Genomic DNA, 27797 nt, shown 5'->3' on the forward strand with positions numbered 1-27797 from the left:
CAGGTGAAGGATCAAGCAAAGTAGCAACTCTAGTGCCAATGTGTAAATCTACACGCAGGACAGTGGGGGTGGGGGGGACAGGGGCAGTTTATATACTAGCACAAAGCACTGCTAGGCCCAGTATTCATGCATTCTACAGAGCTAACCTTTTTTGTGGATATGCATCAGAAGGGCATCCAGTTAATCCCCCTCCCCCCTTTGAATTCTGGAATGTGTAGTTCCCCATCTTGCAAATTGGTGGGAAAACTAAAAATCTGCTGATCTTTAACCCGACTCTACTGATCACAGAGAAAGAGCGGTCACAGCATCAAAGCTGTATTTACTAATTTGGCCTTACTTTAACACCACATCCCATAGTGCAAGACCCAGAATGCGCAGCACTTGCTTACTGCAGCCTTTCCAAATTGGTTTGCAAAGCTCACCTAATAGCTGCAGGCCCTAAAACGGTACACCAGTATAAACAATGTGACTGGTATTATAGTTCAATTAAGCTGTTCACGGTATCTATAACGGTACACCGTTATAACGTTACACCCCTAATCCCCCCCCCCTTAGAACTTCCACTTTCAAGAGCTCTTTTGACTCAACAGAAGGGGCGGGTTCTTCACCCCTCCCCTCAGTTGCTCAACTTGAAGGTTTGGTTCCTGAAAAGCTAGCCTTTTCCCACTTGTATTTGTCAGAACAAAACATTGCCATTATGTCGGCCTCCATGAAATCTTCCACCAAAAAACAATTTTGTATCCAATGGTTAAGTTTCTGTCACTGGGCCTTAAACCAAAACCTTAACCCCTAATGGCCTCCATTGATAATGTCATGTCCTTAAGGTCTTATCTTGTTTCCATTGGTGTCAAGGAAAACACTTGCAAACATTACTTATCAGCTATTGTTGCTTACCTTAATAGAGAACACAAGTCTTGTTCTCTTTCCAACGAGGCCGTTAAAAGGTACTTTGAGGAAGTTTACATCCCCCTATTCGTGAACCTCCACCTCAGTAAGATCTCAACGTGGTTTTAGCAGCCCTAATTCAAAAACCATTTGAGTTTATGGCTTCATGCGATTTAGAATCCCTACCTTGAAAATCAGTCTTCTTAGTAGCCATTACTTCGGGTAGAAGAATTGGGGAGCTCCAAGCTCTTTCTTCTAAGGAACCATCTATTGTGTTCCATAAAGACAAAGTTGTCTTGCGTACGGTTCCGTCGTTTCTGCCTAAGGTGGTTTCCGATTTTCACTTGAACCAGGAAATATGTCTTCTCGTATGTCTTCTTCCTAGACCGCATGCGTCTGCGGCAGAAGAGAAATTGCATAAGCTAGATGTAGTAAGAACTTTAAAATTCTACCTTGAAAGGACCAAACTGTTTAGAAAAGCAGATCAGCTCTTTGTTACCTACTGTGATCCTTCTGCTGGCAATAAAGCAGCAAAAGGCTTCTATTGCCAGATGGGTTGTCTCCTGCATCTCCAAGGCTTATGGCTTGAAAGGGCTTGCGACTCTACAGAGACTTTGGGCACATTCTACTAGAGCCAAGGCAGAATCTGTAGTCGCCTTTACCAAGCACATTCCCATTGTAGACATCTGTAAAGCAGCCCCCTGGGCTACCCCGCTTGCCTTTTCCAAGCACTATTCTATGGACACAAATCGTCCAAAAATTATGAAAAATTCAGCCAAGAGGTTCTCTGCAACTTGTTTGCCTGAATCCTGTACATGCTGTCTCCTCCACCCTTATTCAAAGGCTTTTTAGCCTGGTCCCAACCAGCTGGTAAGGAGGGAGAGCCAGGACGCTGGAGAAATGAAAAATTATCTTTATGGTGATTCAGGTTCTCTTAGTCCAGGATCCCCCTCCTTCACAACACCCACCCAGCCATCCCCTGCAGTATGCATGTACTTAAATTCTACTGCTTCGGCCTAACCACAGGAACTGGGTGTGGACCATTGGTGATGTTGAGGGTAAGGTGTGGGCCCGGCGTGCGGAGGGACGCACGTGTGACGTAGGCCCTTCCCCTTCTAAAACTCTTAAAGTGACAGCTATCTTTTTCAGCTAGCTTTTCCAGCCTGCCTGCGGATGCAGGTATTCCCAATCAGTTGTGAAGGGCGGAGAGCCTGGACCAAGAGAACCTGAATCACCTTTTCATATGTTATATATCAACTTCTTCCTTTAATGGTAAAAGTGCCTAGGTGATTGGACTAAAGCTAGCCTGCTTGAAATTAGTGGTTGTTGCCCTTTTTGACATCACAGCCTACGTGTTTTGTGCTAGAGGAAGTGGAGGGAATAGGAAGGAGAGGGAGAAGCAGAGAGAAACAAGATGGTGGCACCTTCTCCAGCATTGGATCTTACATGGATTCACATGCTTGTGGATATTCCCCATCGTCAGGCTGTGAACCCTCTATAATATTAAACAGTTTTGCTTTGAAGCTTTAAAAAACTGTTTGTCACTTTTATATAGCCCCTTGTTCTCACTTTGGGTCATACTGCCCCAACCAGTGATGTTCACCTTAGCTCCACCCAGGGTGACCATCTTTAGATTACTTTACCACATGTCTGCGTTGGGAGGCCTTGATATTCGCTTCTTGAATTGTTTGACTTTGTTTCCAATTTTGATCCATGAATCTTCACCTTTTCTTCATCACATAAGTGACTATCGGTAGCAGGGATCTGTTGCCGGTGAAGATCAGAACCATCCAGGGATCTTCTAGCTGGGGGGGGGACTTCATCGCTGGGGCCTTCTCCACATGGCTATGGTGGACGCTGTTTAGGTCTTGTGCCAAATGCGGCCTCAAGAACGTTGTCATGGATGATCGGTATACAAAATGTCTTTACTGCCTGCATCCGGAGCGTGAAGTAGGGAGCTGCTCCATCTGCCAGGAGTTTTCATCTAAAACCCGGAAAGACTGCCACCAACGGTTAGTCGCGTGGTTGGAAGAAGTTGAGAAGGCCTCTGACTCTGTCTCGGTCGTTGGGTACCCTCCAGCAGCGGATACACCCCTTTTGATCTGAGAAGGAGAGACTCTCCAGAACCTCCAGGAGTTATCAACAGCCATTATATCGGCAACTGTATTGCATCTCCTTGCAGGATACCTAGCATGGGAGATTACAAGCGTATAGGAGCGGCAGGGATCCACCACCCACACCCAGACTCCAAAGCAGGCCTGACCAGGATCAGGGGCTGTGCCCCCACTTCAGCACCACAGTGGGAGGCTGGTTGTCTCGTTTTGGCGACCAGTGGAAGAACATCACCAACGACAAAAGAGTGCTCAGCATTGTAGAGATGACACACTCAGGAGTTCCTAGGAAAGTGTCTTGCCATTCCACCTGAACGCAAAAAGGAACTACATCTGCTCATCCTACTACAGGAAGTTCAGTCCCTGCTAACAAAGGGGGCTATAGAACCAGTTCTGATGCACCTCTAGGGCTCCAGAGTGTACTCCATGTACTTCTGCTGAGACAAATGGTGTGTGGGAACCATTCTGGATCACAGGAAACTCAACAAATTCCTCAAATCACAAATGTTCAGGAAGGTCATGTTGTAACAGGTCCTGGAGAAGCTGGAACAAGGGGATGTTCTTGCCTCTCTAGATCTGTTAGACACTGTACTTCCATATACCCATCCATTGGATGCACAGAATGTTCCTGTGCTTCGTGGTGCAAGGCAAGAACTGCAATTCAAGGCTCTATCCTTCGAGCTAAAATCTGCCCTAAGGATGTTCACCAAGTGCCTTGCCCCAGTGGCCACACATCTACATCGTACACGGGTGCAATTCTACCCCTGTCTGGATGACTGGTTGATCCGATTACAGTCTCACCAACTAGCACTGCTTCTTACCAACACCACCATTCAATGTCTGATGTCTCTTGGATTCTCCATAAACTTTACCATGTCCTGTCTATCGCCGTCTAATAACGCTCCATTCCTGGGATCTCAACTGAACACCTTGCAGTGTCTTGTGTGAGGATTCTGAGGGCTTCATCACTTATTTCCCCAAATTATCCTCTTCTCCCTCCACCCCAGGTGGCCAGGGACAGGCTGTCGCTTTTGGATCCTGACACTGGTGGTGGATATGCGAGGGGGGGGATCACCTGGGAGGAGGAGATTTGTGGAGTGGGGATGAGGCAGCCCTGGGTGAGACATGGCATACCACATTACCCCCCATTTCCCTTTCATCAAGTAACAAATATCCCCCAGGCTTTTTTGGGATATTTCCAACCCCTTCCCTATTATGGTAGAAAACCATCTCCCAATGTATACCCCTATGGTACTCAGACGAGGAAGAGACCACATAGGAACTCAAATTCATCCTTTATTAACTCTTACATACACAAATACCACTCAGGTACTTCAATGAGTAAGAGGGATGCCGAGTACCAAGACCTTTGTGAAATCAATGTAAATGGCTTGCACCTGAAGCCAAAGGGACAGTGAAGGCAGGAAGATGCGTGTTCGAAGCGCGGTGGTGCTGCAGAGAAACAGAATGTGGCTGTCGTCGTCGGAAGGTCTCCGGTGGCAGGGTCAGGCTGCCGACCTCCTGGATTCCAGAGGACACCCTCTTCGGGAGCCCGATGTGTCGGAGACCAAGGAAGATGGCCTTGCTGAGCCGGGAACAGCAGCAGCCGCGAAGAACCGACAGAAGCGGGCACACAAAGGCAGCGTACCTGGTGAGTCAAGTGAGGCTGAATGACTCTGGGACGCGTGGTGCGAGCCGGCCGTGTTGTGAAAGAAGGTCAGAGCGCTCACGAGTGACTGCGTAGACAATGTGATTGCCGGTCCAAAATTGTAAACACAGATGCTTGATGAATATGATAATGTGAAGTTTGATGAATGGAGCTTTTTGTGAATACTGACCTGTACTGAAATTGGGAAGGCTGCGGAAGTGCCAGAAAAGCATTTAACTTGAAATTGAATGCAAGGTGCACATTTCCAGCAGGAGAGTGAACTGGGAATTTGCAGTTACGTTGCTTTGATATGAATGAACTGCAACTTTGAATACCAAACCAAAGGAAAGTAATAATGAGTAAATGCCACATTAGTAGAAAGCAGAAAAAAGCGTTCCCTTATACAAAGGAACTGTGAATCATAGAAACTAAAGAAAGCAAGCATTGTTAATAAATATAAAGAACTGAGAATAAGCAAGCATTGGCAACAGCCATACGGAAAAGAGGAACTGTACGAGTTGTAACTATGGCAACACTAGGAGAACGTTTGATAGTCCAGCAAGTGAATAGTGTCAAAACAAGTGTTGAAAAGGACTGCAAGTCCAATACCACTGTTGATCTTTAGCAGTGGTGGCGTAACTGTGGAAAAGAAGCCAATCCATTGTGTTGGTTGAATGGCCTTTAATGTGTGGACTCTGTGGTCTGACAACTGCACCTAGACTGACTACACCCCACTAAAGAGAAGCCACCTAACCCATATCTAAGTTTATGGTTGAATATCCAAAGAGGCTTGTATGTTGTGAACTAGAGTTGGAATTTGATATTGATGAAAGAGCCAAGATTCCTGAAAGCTGGGAAGACTCCTGAGGAATTTTATTGTTGTGAAGCTTGTGGAAGGGAACCCCTTGTGATCAAAAGTGAACTATTTGGAGACCTGGAGAAGGGTGAACCCCTTTCCGACCACGAGCTGGAAGAAGCTGGAAGAAGCTGTGAAATTTTGTTGGAACACTTTTTCATTCGATGCTGACATCCCTACGTAGTTTGAACAAATAGATGTGAAGGCAAGTATAGGTTTTGGACACACAAACATTTACTAATACAGACTATCCTTAGTTTTAGATAGGTAGGCAAATCCCACTGTAGCATAGGGCAAGATAGGCCTTATCCCAACCTCTTTGTGATTTTAAATAAATGTTTATAGCCCAAACTTTCCTCAGTTGTCTGTGTCTACTTCCTGATGCCTTCAAACTTGCAAAGTGCCTGACCATACACACTTTGCACATTGTGCACTATGCTCTGTATATATTGTGTGAACATGTAACTTGGCTGCCTTAAGTCTTACCTTGTATAAACTGCCTTCATCCCTAATTATTACACAAACTGTCTGTACCTGCACAGCAATGTAACCTTAGCTGAACAATCTCCTTGATGCTTTTTGCGCCCTGATACCCTCGGGTCTGGCGCGCATTACAAATATTAAAACAAACAAACTTGCCACTCCTTCAGAAGAGAGACTACAGTCCATGTTTCAAAAGGTCCGACAGTTGTCTCTTCTCCAGTCAACTACAGTATGCCCAATCATGTCCCTTGTGGGGAGGATGTCCTCCTGCATCTCGCTTTGTCCTCACTGCAGGCTGCACATGAGACTGCTCAGAGTTCCTAGATGCCAGGTGGAAACAAATATCAGGCTCCTGAAACGACAAGGCTGCGCTCAACCCAGAGTTTCGACAAGTCACTCCAGTGGTGGAAACATCAGCAACACCTCACCTGCTGTGAGAAACCTGAGGGTGTTCTCACTGGTAGACCCCGGGCTCCTTTGTCAGGTGGCATGGGGAGGGTCATCGCGCTTGGGTCCTGACCCTACGGACAGACAAGCGAGGGAGGATCACCTAGGCAAGGGGCACTTGGGGACTGCAGAAGGAACACCCTTGGGTGAGACGTGATATCACCTTTTCTGCAATACACCCCTACCTGAGTCTTTATAGGATATTGCCACCACAGTCCCACCCTACCGCAGTGCTTTCCTTTACGAAAAGGCAAGCGAAAACCCATTTATCCACAACGGCCCATCTGCCCAACCTCCTCCCCCCTTTGTTCCCCCCCTCTTTCTGACAACCTTCCCTCCTCTTCAGTGGAACATTTCAAACCCCATATACCCTGTTTTCTTGTTAACAAAACTTTTAATAATCATTCAGCCGACTTTCTCCCAAAATCTGCAACTCGCTACATTTCCCAGAATTCCCTTCATTCACCCTATCCTTCAAATACTGTGAAGAAGAGGAAGCAACAAGGCGGGTTGAGGATTACCCATCGGAATCCCTGGACCATTGATTCCTATGTATGACCCACTAACGAGAACAGGCAAAGTCGGGCATTCCATTCCAACCATGCACACCTGAACCAAATCATCACTCCCAGGAAGTATAAAAGGCGGGGCAGGAAATCACACTTTGAGCGAGTCAGGTATTCTTGAAGGTGCACAAAGCCAGACAAGGACCAAAAGAGCTGCAGAGACCATGGGAGACCAGGAGGAGGGGAAACCTGCCTGACCCTGGCCCTGTGAATTCAGAGGAAACTGCACTTTGGAGAGGGAGCTGTACCTCCAGAAGGCAAGACCAGGGGCAGCTGGAGTTGCCTGGTGGTACCCACAGCAAGACTTCCCTGGGCCAATAAGGCAAACCCAGGTCTCTGAGGTCTCTGAGGGTCAGTGAAAGTGACCCTGACCCAGCAGAATATCCCCTTTTAGCTTCTGCAGCTCCCAATGACGTTTTGGGGAGCTAAGAAGTGGGAGCAAAATCCTGACAGCACATTCTGGGACTGGAAGTCCCAAAACCCTTTTTGAAAACTGTGAGGAGACTTGAGCACGGCAGAGGAAAGTCTTCTTTATGAACTTTGTGAGAGGAGTCCGAGCCCGGCAGAGGGGAGACCCTTGTGAACTTTGTGAGAGAGTCCATACCCGGTGGAGGGAGACCCTGATGACTGAACCTTTGTAAGAGAAACTGGCACCAAAGATTGTGGTCCGGCACCACGTGGGCGCTCATTCGAAGGTCTCTGGCTGGCGCCCCCTCGCCTGAACCAGGAGAAACAAGTACCCAGAGGCCTTAGGGGAAGTTGCCGTGAGGTGTCAAGGTAGTCAAACGTGGGTCAAACCAAACCCCCTTGTACAGTCGAAAGTCTTTGACATGTTGTGTAGGCAGACGTGAACTCAGCTGAGGGATGCCTGCGAATTGGGGTGAACCCTAACACCCCCTAGGACATTGTGATGAAAGAAATGTGCGAAGCCTGACTTGGGCCCAGCACCCAGACTTGGATAAAGGGAAGAACCTAAGTGGTCTAGAATGACGTTTTGTTGAGATATGAACTGTGGCACATGTGAACCTGACGGAGGGATGCCAAAAGAAATCTAGGGGAGGGGAACACCCGCTTTCTGATTAGATTTAGAAATTGTGAACTATGGAAAGTGTGAACCCGACTGAGGGAGTTGTGAAACTGGTGTTTGCGCCCGGCTGAGGTGAACGCTGTGCAAACTGTGACTTTGTGAAGCCTGCACTTGCCATAGGCTAACAGAGTGACCCAGTGAGACGAGATTGCCCTTCGGAAGTCTGTTTAAATTGACAAGTGCTTTAGGAGGCTGACGCTGAAAGGAAATTCGGACCCCAGTTTAGGGAGATCCTAGGGTGAAGAGTAATCGCCTGCTGTGAAAGTTAGATCAGGCCCTCTGAAGCAAGAGACTTTGCATGAGAAGGGACTTGGGCACAGGCGGCCCTGATATATAGAAAAGGAACTGTAAGCTTGTACCAGAGAAGCCCAGGAGTGTGCTGTGCTTTCCCGCCTTGTCCCGTGCTAAAAACGTGGGGAAGGGAGACCGTGGCCATAACATCCTGACTCATCTTTTTGTGAATACGTCTTTCCTTTACTTGAGAACATTATCCCAAGCTATTTTGTAGCATAGTGGTTACGGTTGTCAATATTATTTTTTATTATAGGCCCTTTATATTTGACTAGACTCCACTTGGACAGTATTATTTTTTGATGGTCGTAGTTTGCTCCCATCTTACATTTAGGTTTAGATTAGCCGTTTATCTAAACCATTTTACAGTGTAATAAACACCCTTGAACTGTGATCACTTGTCTCTCTTGCTTTGATACCATGCCTTCCTTATAGTTCCCCCTTTCACCCACCGGCTGATCACCTTTACTATTGCCGCATCTCTGGAGGGTTGGGGTGCCGACAGGTCAACTCCATGCCGAGGCCTCTGGCTACAGGACGACAAGGAACTTCACATCAATGTGTTAGAGCTCCAGGCAGTGTTCTGGGCACTCAAGTCGTTTCAACCCCAGCTGCAGGGGAAGGTGGTCCGCTTCTTCCCAGATAATACGACCTCCACAATTAAAGAAGCCAGGGCTGATACACCCTACCAGATGGCAATTCATTGCCTCCGTCACTTCCAATCGCACAGCATACATGCACTTAAACCCAAGAACGACTTCCTCCCACCAACCAATACCTCCCCTTTCACACTCCTTCCACAATTCTCCTCCACTCTCCTCTGCTCCGTCCTTCCTCAGCCTGATCTCTTGATCTTTCTCCTCTCTTGACCTCACCCAACCAACCCACATGGCCACTTTCGTGTTCCTTTTTATCTTCCCTCGGTCCCTGCCATTGGTCCCCCAGTGCACTGGTTCCAAGGGCTGCCCACTGGCTCACTTGTCTCTAGGGGTGGGGTTATTGACATTGAAACAAATAAAACCAGAACTAAGCACAGCCCCCTCTTCATATGCGGGCCCTCAAGTGTTTTGTATTTGCGACCTGCTCTGAATAAAGTTCATTTTAGCATATTGAGTTTATTCTCTTCCTCTTGGGTAATGGCAGCAGTTTGTATAAACTGTGTCTCCAATTAATGGCAAGAATGTATGGAGTGTCTGGATATTTTATTTGTGATGTGAACTGTTGCGCGGTTGTGCTAAAAGCAGTTCTTGTTTTGTAGAGCCTCTGTATTGCCAATTTGAGATGTGGACCACTACACGGTCCTGCAGTTCCTTGCTGTCTCGCTCTATCTTGGGTTGCTTGCTTGTAGCTCTGCTGGCTAACATAGTTCTCTGTTAAACAGAAAATGACTGACCAGCATTGTGCAAAACAGGTATGGGGCAGGAAGATGCTGTACTTGCTTCAAACATGCAGGCACATGTGGAAGAGACAGGGCTTAGGTCCTCCCAACTCCTGCACCCCGCTTCTGGGGCAGGACTGGCTCTGGGAATCCCGTTGGCAGGCCCCTTGGCTGAGATGGGTTCCTGACTCGTAAACACATTTTTATGAATGATTTATTTCTGTATACGGAATACCTGCATTTTGACCTGTACCTATGTTAATGTTTTGTTGGGACTTGTACTATCAGACTGATGCAAGGACTTTCCTGTTTGTCCGAAGAAACGTGTGATATGTCAGGATCTGTGATGTGCCATTTACTTTTTCTGGTGTACATGGCCTCTATGAAGAAGTCCCAACTAAAGCCAGCGGTATGTAATTCACTGTCGTGCTCTATAAGCAAGTTTTATAAGATTTCTCAGTAACCCAAATGTGAAGAAAATTATGAAGAGATTTTAATGTTAAAGTATTGTTGATTGATGGGACAGAAGAACTTTATAAGTCCACTTAAAGTATTGTGCGGTCTTGAATGGGAACAGGAAAATCCAGCTGATGTTTTTCACCTAATATATGGAAACTATAAATAATTCAGCAACAAACAGGAGTTATTCGTGAAAGGGTCTGTAACCTCCATCTCATGACTACCATGATCCCTCAACAGTGACTGTACTGGTTAAGGATGATAGGAGTTGTCCAAAACATCTGGAATGCCAAAGGTTGCAGACCCTTGATCCAGCGGATAACACAACATGCACTAAAAATCCTGAATAGTTTTATAGTTCATGAGTTATGCTGTTTATTCTATAACAGAGGCAAGTGCAGCTATCTAAGGAACTGGGCAGACATAAGGGCTTTCATGTGATCTAACTACTGATACAGGTTTTAACAACATTGTTTACATTAAAGGTTAAAACGCATGCATAGTTTGTAAATAAACACTAGTAAGAAGGGAGTGATAAAAACGATTACAGGTAGTATTTAATTTAAGGTATATACAAAAGCAAATAGATGGTATTGTGTACCTTGGACCTATGGACTAAAGCAGGTAAACCTCAAAGAAGGAAGGCCATTATGTTCAAGAAAATGTTTTCAGGGGACAAGTACTACAAGGTTCCACAATACCAATGTACGGGCAAGCCTGGTTCCAAATGTTTACACCTGTCAAGTGAAAAATCTGTTCCTTCAGAAAACATCAAAGTCAATCTATTGTTGCTAGAAGGATTTCACATTTACTGTTTGAAAAAGCACACAATGGTCATATTCTGAATTCGTTATGTGGATGCAATAATAATTTGTTTGGACCTGTGCAGGTTAATTCATGCATACTCATGTATTTTGGGTGCTTGCATCATGATGTGGCCCTCACTTATGTTATTTCACATGGACTATTTATTCCTGAAAAATTGAAAATGTAACCAAAATAGGTTTCATAGCCTATTCACAAGATGCTACAGCAGAAACAATCAATATTTGGGAGAGCTGGTTGTGGACTGGTTAGAGCCAAGACTGTATGTGAGGAAAACTGAAGAGTGGTGGAAGGAAGTTTTTTTTTAAAAAAAAACATTAATCAGTTTTCACATAAAATCAACAATCATGGACAAAACTCAAACTTCTGAAATACAGTGGGTCATAACCGTAAAATCCTGTCATGTCAAAGTCATTTACAAAAGTTTCTGAAATATGAAATAACCAGCAAATATAAATCCAATATCCCATAGATATGCAACCAACAAACATAACACCATAAAACAAGACATAAGACACAAAAACACACACATCCACCCCTCACTTCCACAACACAAAGTAACTCCCCAAACATCATCCACAATGTACCCCTGCATGTCAGTGGCAGCTGAACACATCCCAGAAGGTGAAGAGCGTGATGGCTTTCTAGCCATAATAAGTGATGGAAAGGAGGCTTCGGGAGAATGCCTTCAATCAGATTTGGACACAGCTGACAGTATCAGTAGGTCCATGGCAACTAGCACGGTGCTACGTAGATTTGCGTGGTTAAGAAAGTCTGGTTTTGCACCAGATGTGCAATCCAGAATTCTTAATATGCCTTTTGACGGCTCAAGGTTGTTTGGCAGCAAGGCGGATGAAAGTTTGGAGAAGCTGCGGACCTCCAAAGCGGCGGCTACATCTCTCAGTGCCGCCATAAAACAACCTCAGCAATGCCCCTACAATGGCTCATCTTCCTGGAGGGGTTGTCCTTTTCGTGCTGCCTTAGTATTAACAGGAGTCAACTTAACTTATTTTTCACATTCAGCAACTTCCTCAACAAGTACAGATTACTCGGTGCATATGGCCTGCATGCATTCTTTTCTATTCTCAACCAGAGTGGCGACGCGTCTTCCTCCAATGTGAAATATTGAGCTGGCTTTTTAAGTAGAAACCCTTTGTGGTACTTTCCAAAGTCCAGGTAACCAACCCCCATCCCTGACACTGCAGAGCAGAATGAATCATGGAATTTTTGGATGTTTACCAACACCACACGAAACATTCTGGAAGACCCTATCAATTTTGTGCGGCAATTACTCTTAGAATGCTGTAGTGGCAGCGATTGCATGACATACAAAATCCATGGCAATACCACCATTTTATTTGCATTCACCTTGTCCCATATTCACATGGTCAACCTTTCCCACTTCCGAATATCAATCATACATTTTTCACCCACCTAATTCATTGTGAATTCCACAATTTGTCACTGGTCTCGTATAATATGCACCCCCAGATACTTCACCCCCACTTCAGCCCATTTGCGATTTCACGAAGAAAAATCCCCATGTCACAAGAAGTGCAGAGGGAACACCTCTGTCTTGTCCCAATTGAATGTATGTCCTGACAGCCTCTCCACCTCTGTTGGGGAGGAGCTAGCTTCTTCCTGCACCCCCAAGCGCTTTACAATTATGCAAGACTTCTCTAAGCACTAGAGCACTGAGAAAGCTTTTTTCATGCAAACATAATCACACACAGACGTGGCCAGGCAGTAAATGAAGGTAGTTAGTATTTAAATATAAGGTGTAAATGGCGATTAGCTGAATGAATTTGTAAAAATGTTAAATTGTATTTAGTTTTTCTCAAAGCACGTTAAAGAGCAGAATGCTTTGTGCCAAAAGGAATGCAGCCTGTGCTAAAAATAGACTACATGAATTGCCTGGTGTTTGCTAGCTCTGGCAGAGCACACAAAGTGGCTGAGCAGCTGTTTCCTGTCCATCAAAAGCCCATGCAGACTGAGAATAAGGCAGTGTACATGCTCATGCACACAATGCAACGTTATTTGAAAATATGGTTTTAAGGGGAATTACTGGACCCGATAAAATGAGTATATTGAGTGAAGTGTGGAGAGTATGGCGGGAAGGTGTGTTTATGTATAAATGTTTATAATATAGCAACATGATGATAAACAGGAGCTACAATGCATTCTTACATAGCTAGCAATATGCTAAGTAGTATGACCCAAACTGAAACCCAGCCATGCAGGAAGGAAGACTGCAGCATCCCTTGTAAGGGAAGCACAGTTTTTGATGCGCCATGCCAGGATCCAGTGATCAAGTCAAACAGTATATAAGGCTCCTGCTTGGCAGCAGTCTCCAGGAGCCAGCCACGGAAGAGGGACAGAATGCTGGTCGGGGAGCAGAGTTCTTTGCACACCCCCCTCCCCCGACCATCCTCAGTTCTGTACAGATTAAACTTGTTATCCTTGCAAGATAAAGACTCTTGGCCTTAATTCCCTAGATGGGTGAACTTTAATCTGGTGTGGGTACCCCTGTAAGTTGGGCTACCTTTCACCTCCTCAAACGTATCCTTCAGCAACACACCACACTGCCCCCGGATTTGACAAAAGGACTGCCATTTCATCTGCTTAAGACAATACTTGTATTTCGAGGGGATTGGGTCCTCCCACGTATTCCATATCTGACATGTAATCACCACAGCTGTGCTGCTTCGGAAACTTTTTTCGGCGTCTGCGTCCTGCGTCGATGACGTTGATGCGCCGTCGTCGAGGACCTCCTCCGACGTCATCCGATGTGATAAGTAGGACGCACGACGCCCGTAGCCTCAGTTCCGTTTTTTCCGCGAACGTGTTGCTTCGTGATTCTCGGTTAACGCCTCGACTCTTTGGAGTTCTGTTCTTCTGGGTTCTTCGAACCTGTTCGTTTTTGTGAAAATCCTTCGTGTGAAGATGTCTTCTACTTCGTCTTTGACCCTGTGTCCGGGCTTCAAGAAGTGCGGGGAGTGTGGGTCCAAGATGTCGGTGACGGACTCGCACGACGCCTGCCTCTGGTGCCTCGGGGAGACCCACGACACGGATTACTGTATCGACTGCCAGTCGCTCACATCCAAAGCCTTATGCGAACGTAAGAAGAAGTTGTCGGTAGGTCGGGTGTCCAAGCCCCGGAAGTCGAAGTCTGCAGGGCTTTCGACGGATGATTCGAGGGGTGACTCTCCGCGTCATCGTCGGAAGTCTCGTGGGTCTCCTTCTAAGAGTCGGTCTCACCACTCCTCAGCCTCTTCGAGGCATTCTCGGAAGCGCCGACACCGGTCGTCTTCCAGGTCCTCTTCGGAGGACTCTGCCCAGCACGTCGCTTACCCCACCAGCCGTGCGACGCCGGAGGAATGGGCTTCCTTCGGGAAGAAAATGCTGGCAATTCTCGAGTTGCAGGGTACTAAGCCGTCCGCGCCCCCGAGTGGGGTCGGTCGTGAGAGGTCGAGAGACACCGCTCGCAAGAGTGGTCGGCACGAGTCACGGGAGAGGTCCCGTTCGGACAAGGAGACTCTTTCTCGACGTACCCGTTCCAGGTCCCGGTCCTCGACGCATTCGAGACCGTGTGCACCTGTGAGGTCTTCGAGGAAGACATCGACGTCTGAGGCGTCGAGGGCGTCGACCGGCTTTCTCGAGGCTCCGGCTCCGAGGAAGTCGTCGAAGCCGTCGACGCTCAGGTCGTCGAAGGACACACTCGGGGCTCCGGCTTCAAGGGCTGTGTCGACGCCGCCCATGCTGGCGGCGCTGCATCTGACGTCGGCGCCGATTTCCTCGACACCGATCCTCTCGGCGCCGATGCCTGTTCTCTCGACGCCGGCGCCGATTCGCTCGACGCCATCGACGCCTTTCGTGTCGGAGGTACCCTGTGGCACGGGGGAACCCCCTAGGAAGGCTCTGGTTAAGAGCAAGCACTCTCGGGTGCCTTCTTTTCGCCACCTGGAATATATTTCAGAGGCGGATGACGATTCTGATGGTCTGGTTCCTAGTCAGGTTCCAGATGAAATTGTCTCGGGCCATAGTCAGTTTGACGATTTGAGGCAGTCACTGCATGATGCCAGTGGACTGGACACCTCTCCGGAGGTGGAGTTTTGTAGGCCTGAGCCTGGCTCTCATGCCGATTCCTCGTACCGGCGCCTTATGGCTAGGGTTTCTGAGTACTTGGGATTGTCTGCTCCCCCAGGGGAGTTTGTGCAGGATGATCTAACGGACATCCTTGATGTTGGTCCCCCAACTGACCCGGTACTGCCGTTCCATATGGCTTTACAGAGAAGGGTGGCGGCGGCTTGGACTGCTCCAGAGAGTCTCCCGGCGGTGGGCAGATCCTTGTCGCAAAAATACCGTCCAGCCAGTAGCGACCCCTGCTACTTGACCAGGCACCCCACTCCGGAGAGTTTGCTGGTGCAGGCGGCCACGGCCCCGGCAAAGCAGGCGTCGTACCCTACCATCCCTCCTGATAGGGACGACAAACGTTATGATGGCTGGGCGAAGAAAGTGTTTTCTTCTGGTGGTATGGCGCTTCAGGCGGCCAACTCCATTTGTGCCTTGTCTCGTTTCACACACACTCTGTGGAACTGTGTTGCGTTAGCGGCTGAACATATTCCCGAAGGGGACGAACGGGATGGTTTCCTTGCTATGGTCCAGGATGGTAAGGATGCCATGTGTGAGTCCGTTCAGTCGGGTTTGGACTTAGCTGAATGCGTCAGTAGGTCCATGGCGGCGAGCACCGTGATACGCAGGTTTGCGTGGTTGCGGAAGTCGGGGATTTGCTCCTGATGTGCAGTCCCGGCTCCTCAACATGCCCTTTGACGGTGAACACCTTTTTGTCAGCAAGGCTGACGAGAGCCTTGAGAGGTTGCAGACCTCAAAAGCTGCAGAAAAGTCGTTGGGCGCTGCAGTTCGCCAACCTCCGCCTTTTCGTCCTAGGGGACAGCAGTGGAGGGGTGGTTCCTTTCGCTATTACTCGTCCTTCAGTAAAGCGAGAGGAGCTGGCAGTCAAAGAGGCCAGCACAGGGGTACCAGAGGTGGACGACAGGGTACCCGTGGTGCGAAGGCCGCTCGGGCAGTTGCCTCTTTGCCCTCAGGTAACGCCGCAGCCGCTCCCACTCAGTCATGAGGCCATGTCCCATGGTTCGCCGGTTGGGGAAGGCTGGCGCAGCATCTTGTAGAGTGGCAAGCCATTACTTCAGATGTGTGGGTTCTGGAGATCATAACCCACGGCTACTGTCTTCCCTTTCGGCACAGGCCTCGCGACAATCCACCGGGGAACCTCTTTGCAGAGTCCGGATCCGCTCCTTGCGCAGGAAATTCAAGCCCTGCTGGAGAAAGGCGCCATAGAACTGGTGCCTGTAGCGGAGAGGAACAAGGGATGGTATTCCCCTTATTTTTTGATTTCGAAGAAAGACTGGGGATTGAGACCCATCATGGACTTCCGCGGTTTGAACAAACTCCTCAGGAAGGACAAGCTCAAGATGGTTACTCTCTCTCAAGTCCTCCAGGCCCTTCAGCTTCAGGACTGGTTGGTGTCAGTCGACCTCAAGGATGCTTACTTCCAAGTGCCGATCCATCCCAAGCACAAGTAGTACCTGAGGTTCGCGGTTGGCGACTCGCACTTTCAGTTTCGGGTCCTGCCATTCGGATTGACCTCCACCCCGAGGGTTTTCACCTCAGGCAAGGGGGGATTCACGTCTACCCCTACCTGGACGATTGGTTGATCAGGGGGATCTCTCCCGAGCAAGTCCTGGATCATCTGTCCGTCACCTGCCACTCCCTTCACAGGCTGGGCTTCTCCCTCAATTTAAAGAAGTCCCATTTGACTCCAACACAGCGGCTCCAGTACTTCGGAGCAGTGCTCGACACTTCCCTGGGGCAGTGTTTTCCTCCCCAGGTGAGGGCTCTTCACATTCAGCAGATGGTGCACAAGTTTCAGCATGCCCAGACGCTCCCAGCGTTCGAGTTCTTGAGGTTGCTCGGCCTCATGGCATCCTGCATTCTTCTGGTGCCAGAGGCTAGCCTGCGGATGAGATCTTTGTAGTGGGCACTCATGACGCAATGGTCGCAGTCCTCCGGCAGGATGTCGGACCCGGTTCAGGTGCCGCCCTCGGTCACCCGGGACCTTCTGTGGTGGGCCGTCGAAGGCAACTTGATGAAGGGGGCTCCATTTTGGCTTCCCTGGCCGGAGGTGACGATCGTGACGGATGCATCCCTCACGGGATGGGGAGCTCATGCCAACGGGCTGACAGTCAGCGGTCATTGGTCTCCGTCGGAGTCCAGACTCCATATCAATCTGTTGGAGCTGAGGGCCGTCAGGCTAGCCCTGAAGGCTTTTCTGCCGACTGTGCGAGGAAAGAGTGTCCTGATCCTGACGGGCAACACAGTGGCCATGCACTACCTCAACAAAAAGGGGGGGGCAGGGTCACTTCCTCTGTGCAGGGAGGCAATGCAGCTCGAGTTCTGGGCCATCCAGCAGGAAGTTTCGATCTCGGCAGTTCATCTGGCCGGAGACGAAAACGTGACGGCGGACGCTCTGAGCAGGCAGAGCGCGATCTCTCACGAGTGGGAGTTGGCTCAGGAGATTCTCCTGGAGATCTTCGTCCTTTGGGGGACCCCTCAAGTGTATCTCTTCGCCTCCGGTGTCAACCGGAAGTGCGAAAGGTTTTGCTCGCGGGAATTTCCTCCAAAAGGAGCCTTAGGAGACGCGTTCGTGGTGGAGTGGTCATTCCCACTGCTGTACGCGTTTCCTCCAGTCCCCGTCATCCCGCAAGTGCTGCGGAGGTTACGGAAGTTCGGTTCCCGGATGATCCTCATTGCTCCGGCGTGGGCTCGGAGGACGTGGTACCCGGACCTTCTCGACTTGTCCATCTGCCCTCCACGTCGTCTTCCCTACCGAGACGATCTGCTCTCACGGGAGGGGGGGGTCAGGTTCTCCATCCAGAGGTCATATCCCTCAACCTTCACGCTTGGCTTCTGAAAGGTTGAGGTATAAGGATTGGGACCTCCCTGAAGACGTGATGGAGGTGTTGCTTTCGGCCCGAAGGCCAGCAACAAAGTCTCTGTACCATTGGCGTAAGTTCTGCGACTGGTGCAGAGTTCAGAATGTGGATCCTTTTGCATGTGACATCCCCATGGTTCTGGCCTTTTTACTTTCTTTGGCCCACAGGGGCTTGCAAGTGGGTACCATTAAAGGTTACCTGGCGGCGCTGTCCATCTTTAAGCGCTCGTCTGAAGAGTGTTCTTACTTTAAAATCCCTTTAATTTCACAGTTTCTGAAAGGGCTCACTAATGTGTTCCCTCCGTCACCTTTCCTGGTGCCCGGTTGGGATTTAAACCTTGTTCTTAAGTTTCTTATGGGTGCTCCGTTTGAGCCTTTACATTCTTGCCCTTTGAGGCTGTTAACTCTGAAAACTGTGTTTTTAGTTGCGGTTACTTCCGCTCGCAGAGTGAGTGAGTTACAGGCACTTTCAGTTAAGCCACCCTTCACTGTATTTCACAAGGACAGGGTTGTCCTTGGAGTTCGTCCTTCTTTTCTTCCGAAGGTAGTGACAGAATTTCATTTGGCCCAGAAGGTTGTTCTTCCGGCATTCTATCCTCCTCCGCATCCTGGTAAGGAAGAGGAGAGGCTCCATAGGCTTGATCCTAGGAGAGCTTTAAGCTTTTATGTTTCACGCATGTCCCGGGTCAGAGTGGACGATCAACTCTTTATTGGTTACGCTGGAAAGCGTTTGGGGCAAGCTGTGACGAAACAGACTTTGTCTCGCTGGATTATTTTGCCCATCTCAGAGTGTTACCGCTTGGCGGGTAAGGACCCACCGGCTGGCTTGCGGGCCCATTCTACCAGGGGTATGGCTGCATCTACTGCCCTGCAGAGGGGTGTTCCTATTCGCAACATCTGTGATGCAGCCACCTGGGCTTCAGTACATACATTTGTACGTCACTATTCCCTCGATTCCATCCGAGGACAGGATCTGGCCTTTGGCAAGGCGGTCCTTTGCTCTGCTATTTGATTGGCTATTCTAAATTTAGATTCTAAATTCTTTCCCTCCTCCTTGCTCTGGTACTGCTTTGGGAGTCTGTCATAGATATGGAATACGTCGGAGGACCCAATCCCCTCGAAGAACAAGTTACTTTCTTACCTGGTAACGTTCTTTCGATGGGATGGTCCGACGACGTATTCCATATCGCTCCCGCCCTGCCTTCCCCGCTGCAGAATTTCTTTTGCGATTGCAGCTTACGTTCCGCAAGGCTTTGTGTCTGACTGGCAGTTGACTAATGTCACACGTTCTGGGGGAAAAAACTACAACTGAGGCTACGGGCGTTGTGCGTCCTACTTATCACATCGGATGACGTCGGACGTTGGAGGAGGTTCTCGACGACGGCGCATCGACGTCATCGACGCAGGACGCAGACGCCAAAAAGTTTCCGAAGCAGCACAGCTGTGGTGATTACATGTCATAGATATGGAATACGTCGTCGGACCATCCCATCGAAAGAACGTTACCAGGTAAGAAAGTAACTTGTTCATCTTGACCATCCCACACAGACCCCACAAATGATTTGCTCTTGTCGGATATAAGCCACCAATGGTTCCAAGGCGGGAAGGTTTCGAATGGATTGCAACCCTCTGAACCATCATTTTTCAGCCTGTCCAGCAGTTAGGGAATGGAAAGACCACATACAAATGAGGCTTTTTCCGACACCAATAGGAAATGTGGATTTTATTGACCAAATATTTACAGATCACAAATTTTCAATTTCGTAACTTGCATCACTTGCCTGCACCATTTTGCAATATTGGTCAGTGCAAAACTACTGTGCACAATTTAAAATGTGTCTACCTCGAAAATTACATGGAGAGGAGACTCAGTCAGGAAAAAAGATGTGAAAGATCTTTGCCTGGTTTTAAATATCGAGGACAGCTTTTATACTTTGTTACCTTTTGCTTTTAATGTACTTAGATATATATTTCTCGTTTGCCGCAACAGTCCGATGAAAATGATTCCTGTACGCTCCTTGCAACTATAATCTTAATCCAAGTCCTTTTGTTTCTGCTACACATCCACTTAAGGTGATCAAATCTGCACTTTACAGCTATATTCATGCTGTGCAATAAAGGACGTTTTGGTATGACATCCCAATAATAACAGGGGGCGTCAACTGTGGGGCTCTTGGATATGGACATCCCAACCCAAACTACGGGGACTCCAGGGTTTTCTAGGGAAGGACGATTATTCCGTGAAAGAAGCAACAAATATTACTGGTTAAAGCATTGGTACTCAACGATGCAATAATGGCAAACTGTGCAAGTGAAAAGAGCGATCATGAGCGCTTAGATGTAGATAGGAATGCTACTTCTCTTCTGCCATCTATGCATTCTTCTATCCTCCAGTGGTAAAACAAAGATATGTGGGCGATTGACTCATTAACTCCAGCCCATGTCACCTCCATCCTCGGTTCCCCTTGGGACTGACAAACCGACCTGTTCTACTAGTAGAAATCATTTGTATGCCTGCTTCAATAATTTAGTGTGTTTTTTCTTTTCTTTTTTAGTTTGTAAAACAAGAGTGGCACACGGCACAAATTCTCATGAGGTGAGTGAAAGAGCATTGGCTTGAATAAAAAGCAATGTTTCTCCATGTTTTTTCTTCTGCCGGAAGTCTTCTTTTGCTGCAGTATCTAATTTGTCTCTCCATGATCTTTGCTCTCCTCCCTTCGAGCTGCATAGTTGTTCACAGGTTTATTTCCCTTGGATGTTCTTTGCCGACCCAAAGATCTTTTTTTGAAATCCTAAGATGCCCTTCCCAAAATCCTCCTACATTAAGATCTCCTTTGTGTTTAAACCTTTTTTCTTTTCCAAGTGCTCCATTCTGTTTGACAACATTTGATTTCTTTCCCCACTTTTCTTTTTTTTAACCAAAATGTATTTTTATTTCCAAGCTCTATTTTCCTCTGCTTTTCCCCAGCAGCCCCTCCACTTATTGAGTTTATTCTCTTCTCTTGATTTCATTGCCTCTTGTTTGAGAGCTCCTTTTGCCTGCATCCTTTATCCCCTTCATGTCGCCTCTGCTGTCAGCGTAGCTTAGATCATCCTCCTATAGAACCACGATCATGTTCAAGATCCCCAATCACCTCGACATGCTTCATCATATCTCTGTTCACTTCTACTGTATTCTGCCTTATTTCTCCTCTGCTGCACCACATTCTCTTCTCCATTGTCTTATTTATACTGTCTTGATCTTTATTCTCCTTTGCTAGATTCCTATTCGTCTCATTTCACCTTTCTGTGCTCTTCAGTCTCTTCTGGTAGAAACTTCTGCCTGCCCTTGGTTTCCATTTCTATCTCTTGGGTTACCATTTTCCTAGCCATGGCATCCCTCTTGCCCCTCTCTTTCTTTGCTTAGATTCACATTCTGCTTGAATGGAACTCCACTCCTCACTAGCTGTAAGAACGCAGTGCAAATTGAAGACATGTTTTTTCAAGTCCCTTCCTGGAATAAGGCCGATTAAAAACTTGACAGAAATGTATCTGTTGTGAAAAGAAGTTGCTGTGGTGAATTTGCAAATGTCCTCGCTTTTGGCAAAATCTTCCTTTGATGGTTACAGGAAAATATTTAATTAAGTCAGAAGGCAATGTGCATCAAGGAGAAGTCACTTCAGACCTTACCCTGCCTCAATCCCAACAATACTGTGGCAATAAGCCACGAGGTGGCAGGCCAAATTCTTACCCGAGTCCCCAGCGGGGGAAGCCTCCAGCCATGGGGAGGCTCGGAGCGGGGATTGCCCTGTTTCGAGCCTCCTCATTGGCTGAGGGGCTGCCACGCCCCCCGCCTGGAACAGAGTAGCCGGCACGCATGGCGTGGATGGGAATACCATGTGGTATGGCTCGCAAATGGGCCAATCACCACACAGTATTCCTGTTCAGCCGCACATGCCGGGTACTAATGGTGTTTTATTTATTTTTTAAACGTGTTTTATTCATATTCTATTTCACAGTGCTGTTTCCAATTGTAAACTGCTTCCTACATCCCATTTCAGGAGAAGCAGTGCATATTAATAATTGGCATTAAACAATGTGAATGTCTGATGGCGGAATTCGATATTAAGCCTGACATGCTCCATGAGAATCCAGATGCAGCAAAACTAAAAATTTGGCGTGCAGACTGGGAGCAGATATGTTCACAGACAGTGGCATTAAAAATGATGAATGACGCTCCACCTGAAGCTCGGGCGTTTGGCAATACTCAAAAATATATAGAATTGTTTCCTGATCCACATACCAGAAGGCTGTTCATGGGACTTTGGTTAAATTCCTTTAAAACAAAAGAACACTTGCGAGCATGGTCGTCTAATGCAAACTTGAATCCAATGTGTCGCTGCTGTGCTAAAGAGAAAGAAACCCTAAAGCACTTGGCGCTATTTTGCTGTGACCTACGCAAGGAAAGAACAAGATTCTTGGGCCCATGGAGTGTGATACATCCGTCCTTTTGTGCCGAAGACTGGTGGCAACAAATGTTTAATGTAATAGATATGAAATTAATATTGCCTCTAACATCTTTTTTGGCGACAATTGAAAATAGGCTGACTAGTCCTAATTGACTCTAAACGTATGCAAAACCTATTAAGATGTTATTGACTATGAGGTTTAGAGAAAGAAGAGTGTATATAGCAATACCTAAGAATGGATCGGTTAAGCGTGGTTTTATTTTAAGAGGTGTATACTTGAGTAAGATCGGGGAATGGAGTTTGTTATGATGTGTATTATTTTAAAGGTTTGTAATTAAACCAATATATATATATATATATATTTTTAAATGTAATAATGAGGTGGACTACAGGGCCGACTTAGTGAGGTATATGCCATCCTCTTAGGGACAAGTTCACAGGCTCTCTACTCTCCTTCAAAACATACCACTGCGTGAAAAGCATGAGAGTATACATTATCGGCTCTATTTTGTGTAAATACAGTGCTTAGTCTATGTTCCATTGTGAAAGAAGTTAATTTAATAGCAGGCATAGCAATCAGAAGTGAGTATATCGTGGAAAAGTAGAACTGAGAACACCAATTGTATGAGTTACAACAGTGCTTCTAAAAAACAGCCCAAACACTGCTACATAACCCGCCTGCAAAATACTTAATGCTTCCTAAATGCAGCCATTGTTCCCTGTGTATCTACTGACCAGAGCACTTGGCGTTAACTTGAGGTATTAGATGCCGTGAACAAGAACCTAGTGTCCGACTCACTAATGGCTGATACGGAAAAACTAGTTTACCAGCAACTGTGTGCATGTGGGAATGGGGACTGAACGAAGTGCTGGCTCTGTAAAGTAGTCTCATTGTATTTACGTGGTCGTGTAGAGATGCTCCAGCTCTGTAGCTGTGTCGGTGCATTGGCTGAGTGCTAGCACTGTGTCTCTATGTGCAATCGGAGAGCAAAGGGAGTTTTAACGCCCTGTGGTGTGGCCTGTGCTGATTGTCCATTAATAAATAATCAGGTTCTTTGTTGATTTTGATGTCAATTTATTTTTTATTCATAATTATTAGTTCTTTGCTGGCGTGTTTTGTACCAATCGGATGTCCTTTCACGGCTGTTATTTGTTAGATAGGCCCTCAGTCATACCTTCAGTGCAGTAGTTCACTTATGAGCGTGTGTATTTGAATGCAGGCTATAGGAACTGGGCCAGGTTTGAATCAGATTTACATGTGCTACTGCGCATGTACTAACGACCTAGCGGTATTTATCTACTGCACCTACGATCTGAGTAGTGCTGATCTAAGAAAGTACAACCTCGATAAAGCACTGTATTGACATGAAGCATGTGTCTGCTAAAAACAGCGGAGTAACTTTGCTGAAAATTATGGGGGGGGGGGTGGGGGCACCTGACATATAAATGAAAGGGTCCCCTGACAACTGAGCAGGACAAAATGGTGTGGCACAAAGGTTGCGGGGAGGACAAACACACTTGTCCCCCACTAAAACTAACTAATCTGTTGTGTTAACATTTAACAGAATAAAACATTGTAACCGCCTGGCATAGACATACTCTGCACTGTGTAGAGTGAAGAAAAACAAATAGCATAATTAAATGTATGATTAACAAGCAAAGGGGGAACAATGAGACTTGATCATCTCACCGATCTGCAGGGCACTCATCGCGGACCTGAGAACTGGCGCAGAACATTCTATAGTCTCAGCAGTGTACTTGGTAAAATGGGTCCAATGTTGAGCCGAATCAGTGTACTTCTCTAGGACGTCAGTAATGTGGGGTCAATACTAAGTAATTACAGAGGCCAGAAGACATAGTGATTTGCCTAATATAATGGGCCTTTGTTCTGCAAGTGCGTGTGGATCCCATCTCCCTTCCAAGTCCTGTTAATTGGATAATGTGAATCATGCAAGCTTTTAACCAGAACCAAGTCATTGTGTTTGTAAAACTTTGGGCCTGAAGAGGGGCCGCATTATAGTGTATAAATATGTTCTCTGAGAGCAGCACTTAATCACACTCGCCCAACAGTTAGGAGGCTGTCAAAATAGGGATAGTTTGCTCTTGCAAAACTGTGTTATGCTCAATGAAGCGAAAACTGCCATTTGTTGCTAAAGAGGGTGTGATCCTGCTGTACACTCCAAAACTACTCTGCACTAAGCAGTTAGAGCCCAACACTTCATCTAGATACGTAAATTGTCCCTATCTATTGCATAGCACCAAAAGAGAACTGCTCATGTGTTTCTAGCGTAGAGCTTCTTCAGGACCCAAATATGGTCTGGTGCAGAATGAATCAGCTAATTTATTTAGTTAGTCTGTGTTTAGATTCAGTTCACGGGCCCCTTAATGAGTGAATAGAATATGAAGGGGTGCACCATCAACTACTTTACGAGCATTTTTTTGTAGTTTTTACAAATCTTTTAAGTTTGTAAAAAGTTTTGGGTACGTTGGCCAGGGACCAGTTGGAAAGTGGTCCGAGGAGTTTTGTTGGGGTGTCCCGAAAGATGAAGCTAATATCCACCAAGAAAAGGAAGTCCCAGCATGCGTGCACGGAATCTAATACGATGTGCTGATTCCACTGTGCTGATTCCACTGTGCTGATTCCACGTTACTCGACCACATTGTGCCATTGTAAAAGGGAACGCCTTGTTTAAGCTCATGGGTTCCTTCAACATCGTACTCATTTAAGAACACACTGAAACACTTTCCAGGTTAATGGCATCCTTTTTCAGTGAAAGAACGTAACAGTTGAAGGGTGGGGAAAGAGTTCAAAAACGTTAGCAAGATGCCTACTTCCTGAATCTCCCTTGGGCCAGCTCTCCTAGAGGCAACGATTTGTGGAGGTCTAGATTTCGAATGCTACAGATTTAATGGCAGTAGCCATGAGTTGCACATGATCAGGCCGCAGACCCTACATGGGATACATGGATAGTGAGGCATATAAAGTCAGCAGGTCTTTTATCCATCCCTTTTCCCGCCCTACTGTCACACCAATGCTGCTAATTAGTCATGTGCTTGGCCCTTGGTTATTCCCAGATATCTCTGCTACGTGTATTCCATATCTGCTCGATTTTATGCTGCTGCAGCCGCTGTACAATGGGTCGACCTGGACTGTTGCTGCCTCACAGAGCCAGGGAACATTGTCTTGAAGCAGGGACATGTATTCCATATCTGCTCGATTTTATGCTGCTGCAGCCGCTGTACAATGGGTCGACCTGGACTGTTGCTGCCTCACAGAGCCAGGGAACATTGTCTTGAAGCAGGGACATTGCTTTAAGAGCCGAGGACCTCCTTTCTGAGCATTATTTTATGATGATTGTTTTGTTGATCTTGGAGCGCATTTCAAAAGGGGCCCTTAATATTTATGCATGCTTAGAACACTTAATAATGTCCCTTATTGTGAAGTATTTCGAGCGTACTCGAACTTAATTTGGTTAATAAATAGGAACAACCACCCAGGTCCTGACCCTATATCTTTGCACGGGGTGTAACACAACCCTTAACATGGGGAGTTGATACGCCCCTCCCCCGATTAAAGCGCCACACAATATAGAATTGTATTCAGTCTAGCCCTCTCTGATTCATATAGAGATGCATAGATCCCTCCCCCCCGTGCTACCAAGGAGTGATTAACTTTTTTAAATCGATAAATCTTAACACAATCCCAATAATTAAAAAGTGCAACCGAGATTTGCCAGATATCGTCACTTCTCCCCAAGGAGGAACCCTTTTCCATGAGGCTAGGGGGGTGTCTGCTACCTAATAATCCGTCCCAGGGGTGTTTTATTGCAGGAGGACCCATGGGGAGGGACTCTCCCTCTGTGGATAAGGACGACCACCTTAACAACCTGTTGTATAACATCACACCCGCACATGCCTTAGCTCCCCCTCCATTTCAGACCACTATATTGAAAATAGACCAATGTATTTCTGTAGTGCCAGTGGTACAACAAGACAGAAAATACTAGGACAAAGAACAGCACAGAGAACATAAGGAATGCGGACTCTGTTAGTAATGAGAAGAGGATGCTCATAGGAGGCAAGAGGAACACCAAGGAGCCATTGACAACAGATGTTGACGTTACGCTGTGGTGCATAGTAAGACCTATGAAGTGGAAAGAGAAGGAGGACTTGAGGTCTTCATTTTCCAACCGCTTTGGAGAACTAGGGAATTTCAAAGTCCTCACTCGACCTGAAGAAAGGGCGCTGCAGAGGACGGGAGCGAGTGGCTGAGGGTGTCCATGACTGGTCCTGTCTCGGCAGGACCGAGCCCAGTGGGAAGCAGGGGAGGCAGCGGCACTACCTCGAGGAGGCACTGGACCGCACGGTCCTTGAACAGTGCTGAGACTGCAAGAAGCCACAACACGTGGAGCCACCGCAGATGCAGTGACTAAGCAGACGGCTGCAGAAAATGGGAAGGGGACTGACCCAAGTTCTTGGAGAGGCAAGCGTTGTGCAAGCATCAGAAGGTGATTGGAAGCACAGGTGGACCGGTAGGGACGCAGGGGGAGGAGAGAGGTCTCTGCTTCATGCTGGGGCCAGCGTAAGGCCTATCAGAGGGCCATCAAGGGTCTGGGACCGCAACAGAAGAGAAGAGTGATTCTGAGGAAATCTTCCTTGTATCGGTGGCAGACACAAACGCACTGACCACCAGAGAAGCGCCTGAGACTCTAATATAGGGACTTTACTGATGAAGTGAAAGAGTGCCAAAAGAAAATATCAAGTTGAAAAAGAACTCTCAAACACCAGGAGAAGGAAGTAATTCTTCTGGTGAAAAAACTGAATCCTTTCAAGTATGCTGAAGAGACACCAGAGGAAGGAGTCATTCAACCTGGCCTTGGAGAGTGCAGACCAGTAACAAGGAAAAGGAGCCATTTTCCTGGTCCAGGAAGTTGACTGTACAAAGTGCTGCAACTACCAACCAGGGGAAGGAAGTCATTCCTCCTATCATTTGTTACAAGAAGACCTTTTGGGAACACTACCCGTATACCAGGAGAAGGGAGCCATTCTTCTGGGGAAAGAACTTTCTGTTCGATTGCTACAAGCCAGGGGAAGGGAGTCATTCCCCTGGGTAGCTTTTTTTAAGAGGACATTGTAGGAACGCCACCCATATACCAGAAGAAGGGAGTCATTCTCCTGGAGAAGGAACTTACTGTTGGATTTTAATATTCTTTGATATATGATATGATCATTATATGATATGTTATTTGTAACACGCTTAATACTCAGAGCTTTCTAAGCGCAGACCTGGGGATCGAACCT

The 27797-nt window shown here is 47.1% G+C and overlaps 1 protein-coding gene across 1 annotated transcript in view; it reads left to right on the forward strand.

The window, feature by feature from the left end:
- Positions 1-27797, forward strand: part of ITPK1 (inositol-tetrakisphosphate 1-kinase) — an 830437-nt gene that overhangs the window by 697370 nt on the left and 105270 nt on the right. Inside the window, exon 7 of the mRNA XM_069637740.1 lies at positions 20604-20644. Within this exon, the coding sequence (XP_069493841.1) occupies positions 20604-20644 (41 nt within the window). The remainder of the gene's footprint in view (positions 1-20603; positions 20645-27797) is intronic.

This window comes from Ambystoma mexicanum, chromosome 14 (genome assembly GCF_040938575.1).
Source record: "Ambystoma mexicanum isolate Mex_15411 chromosome 14, UKY_AmexF1_1, whole genome shotgun sequence".
Taxonomy (NCBI): domain Eukaryota; kingdom Metazoa; phylum Chordata; class Amphibia; order Caudata; family Ambystomatidae; genus Ambystoma; species Ambystoma mexicanum.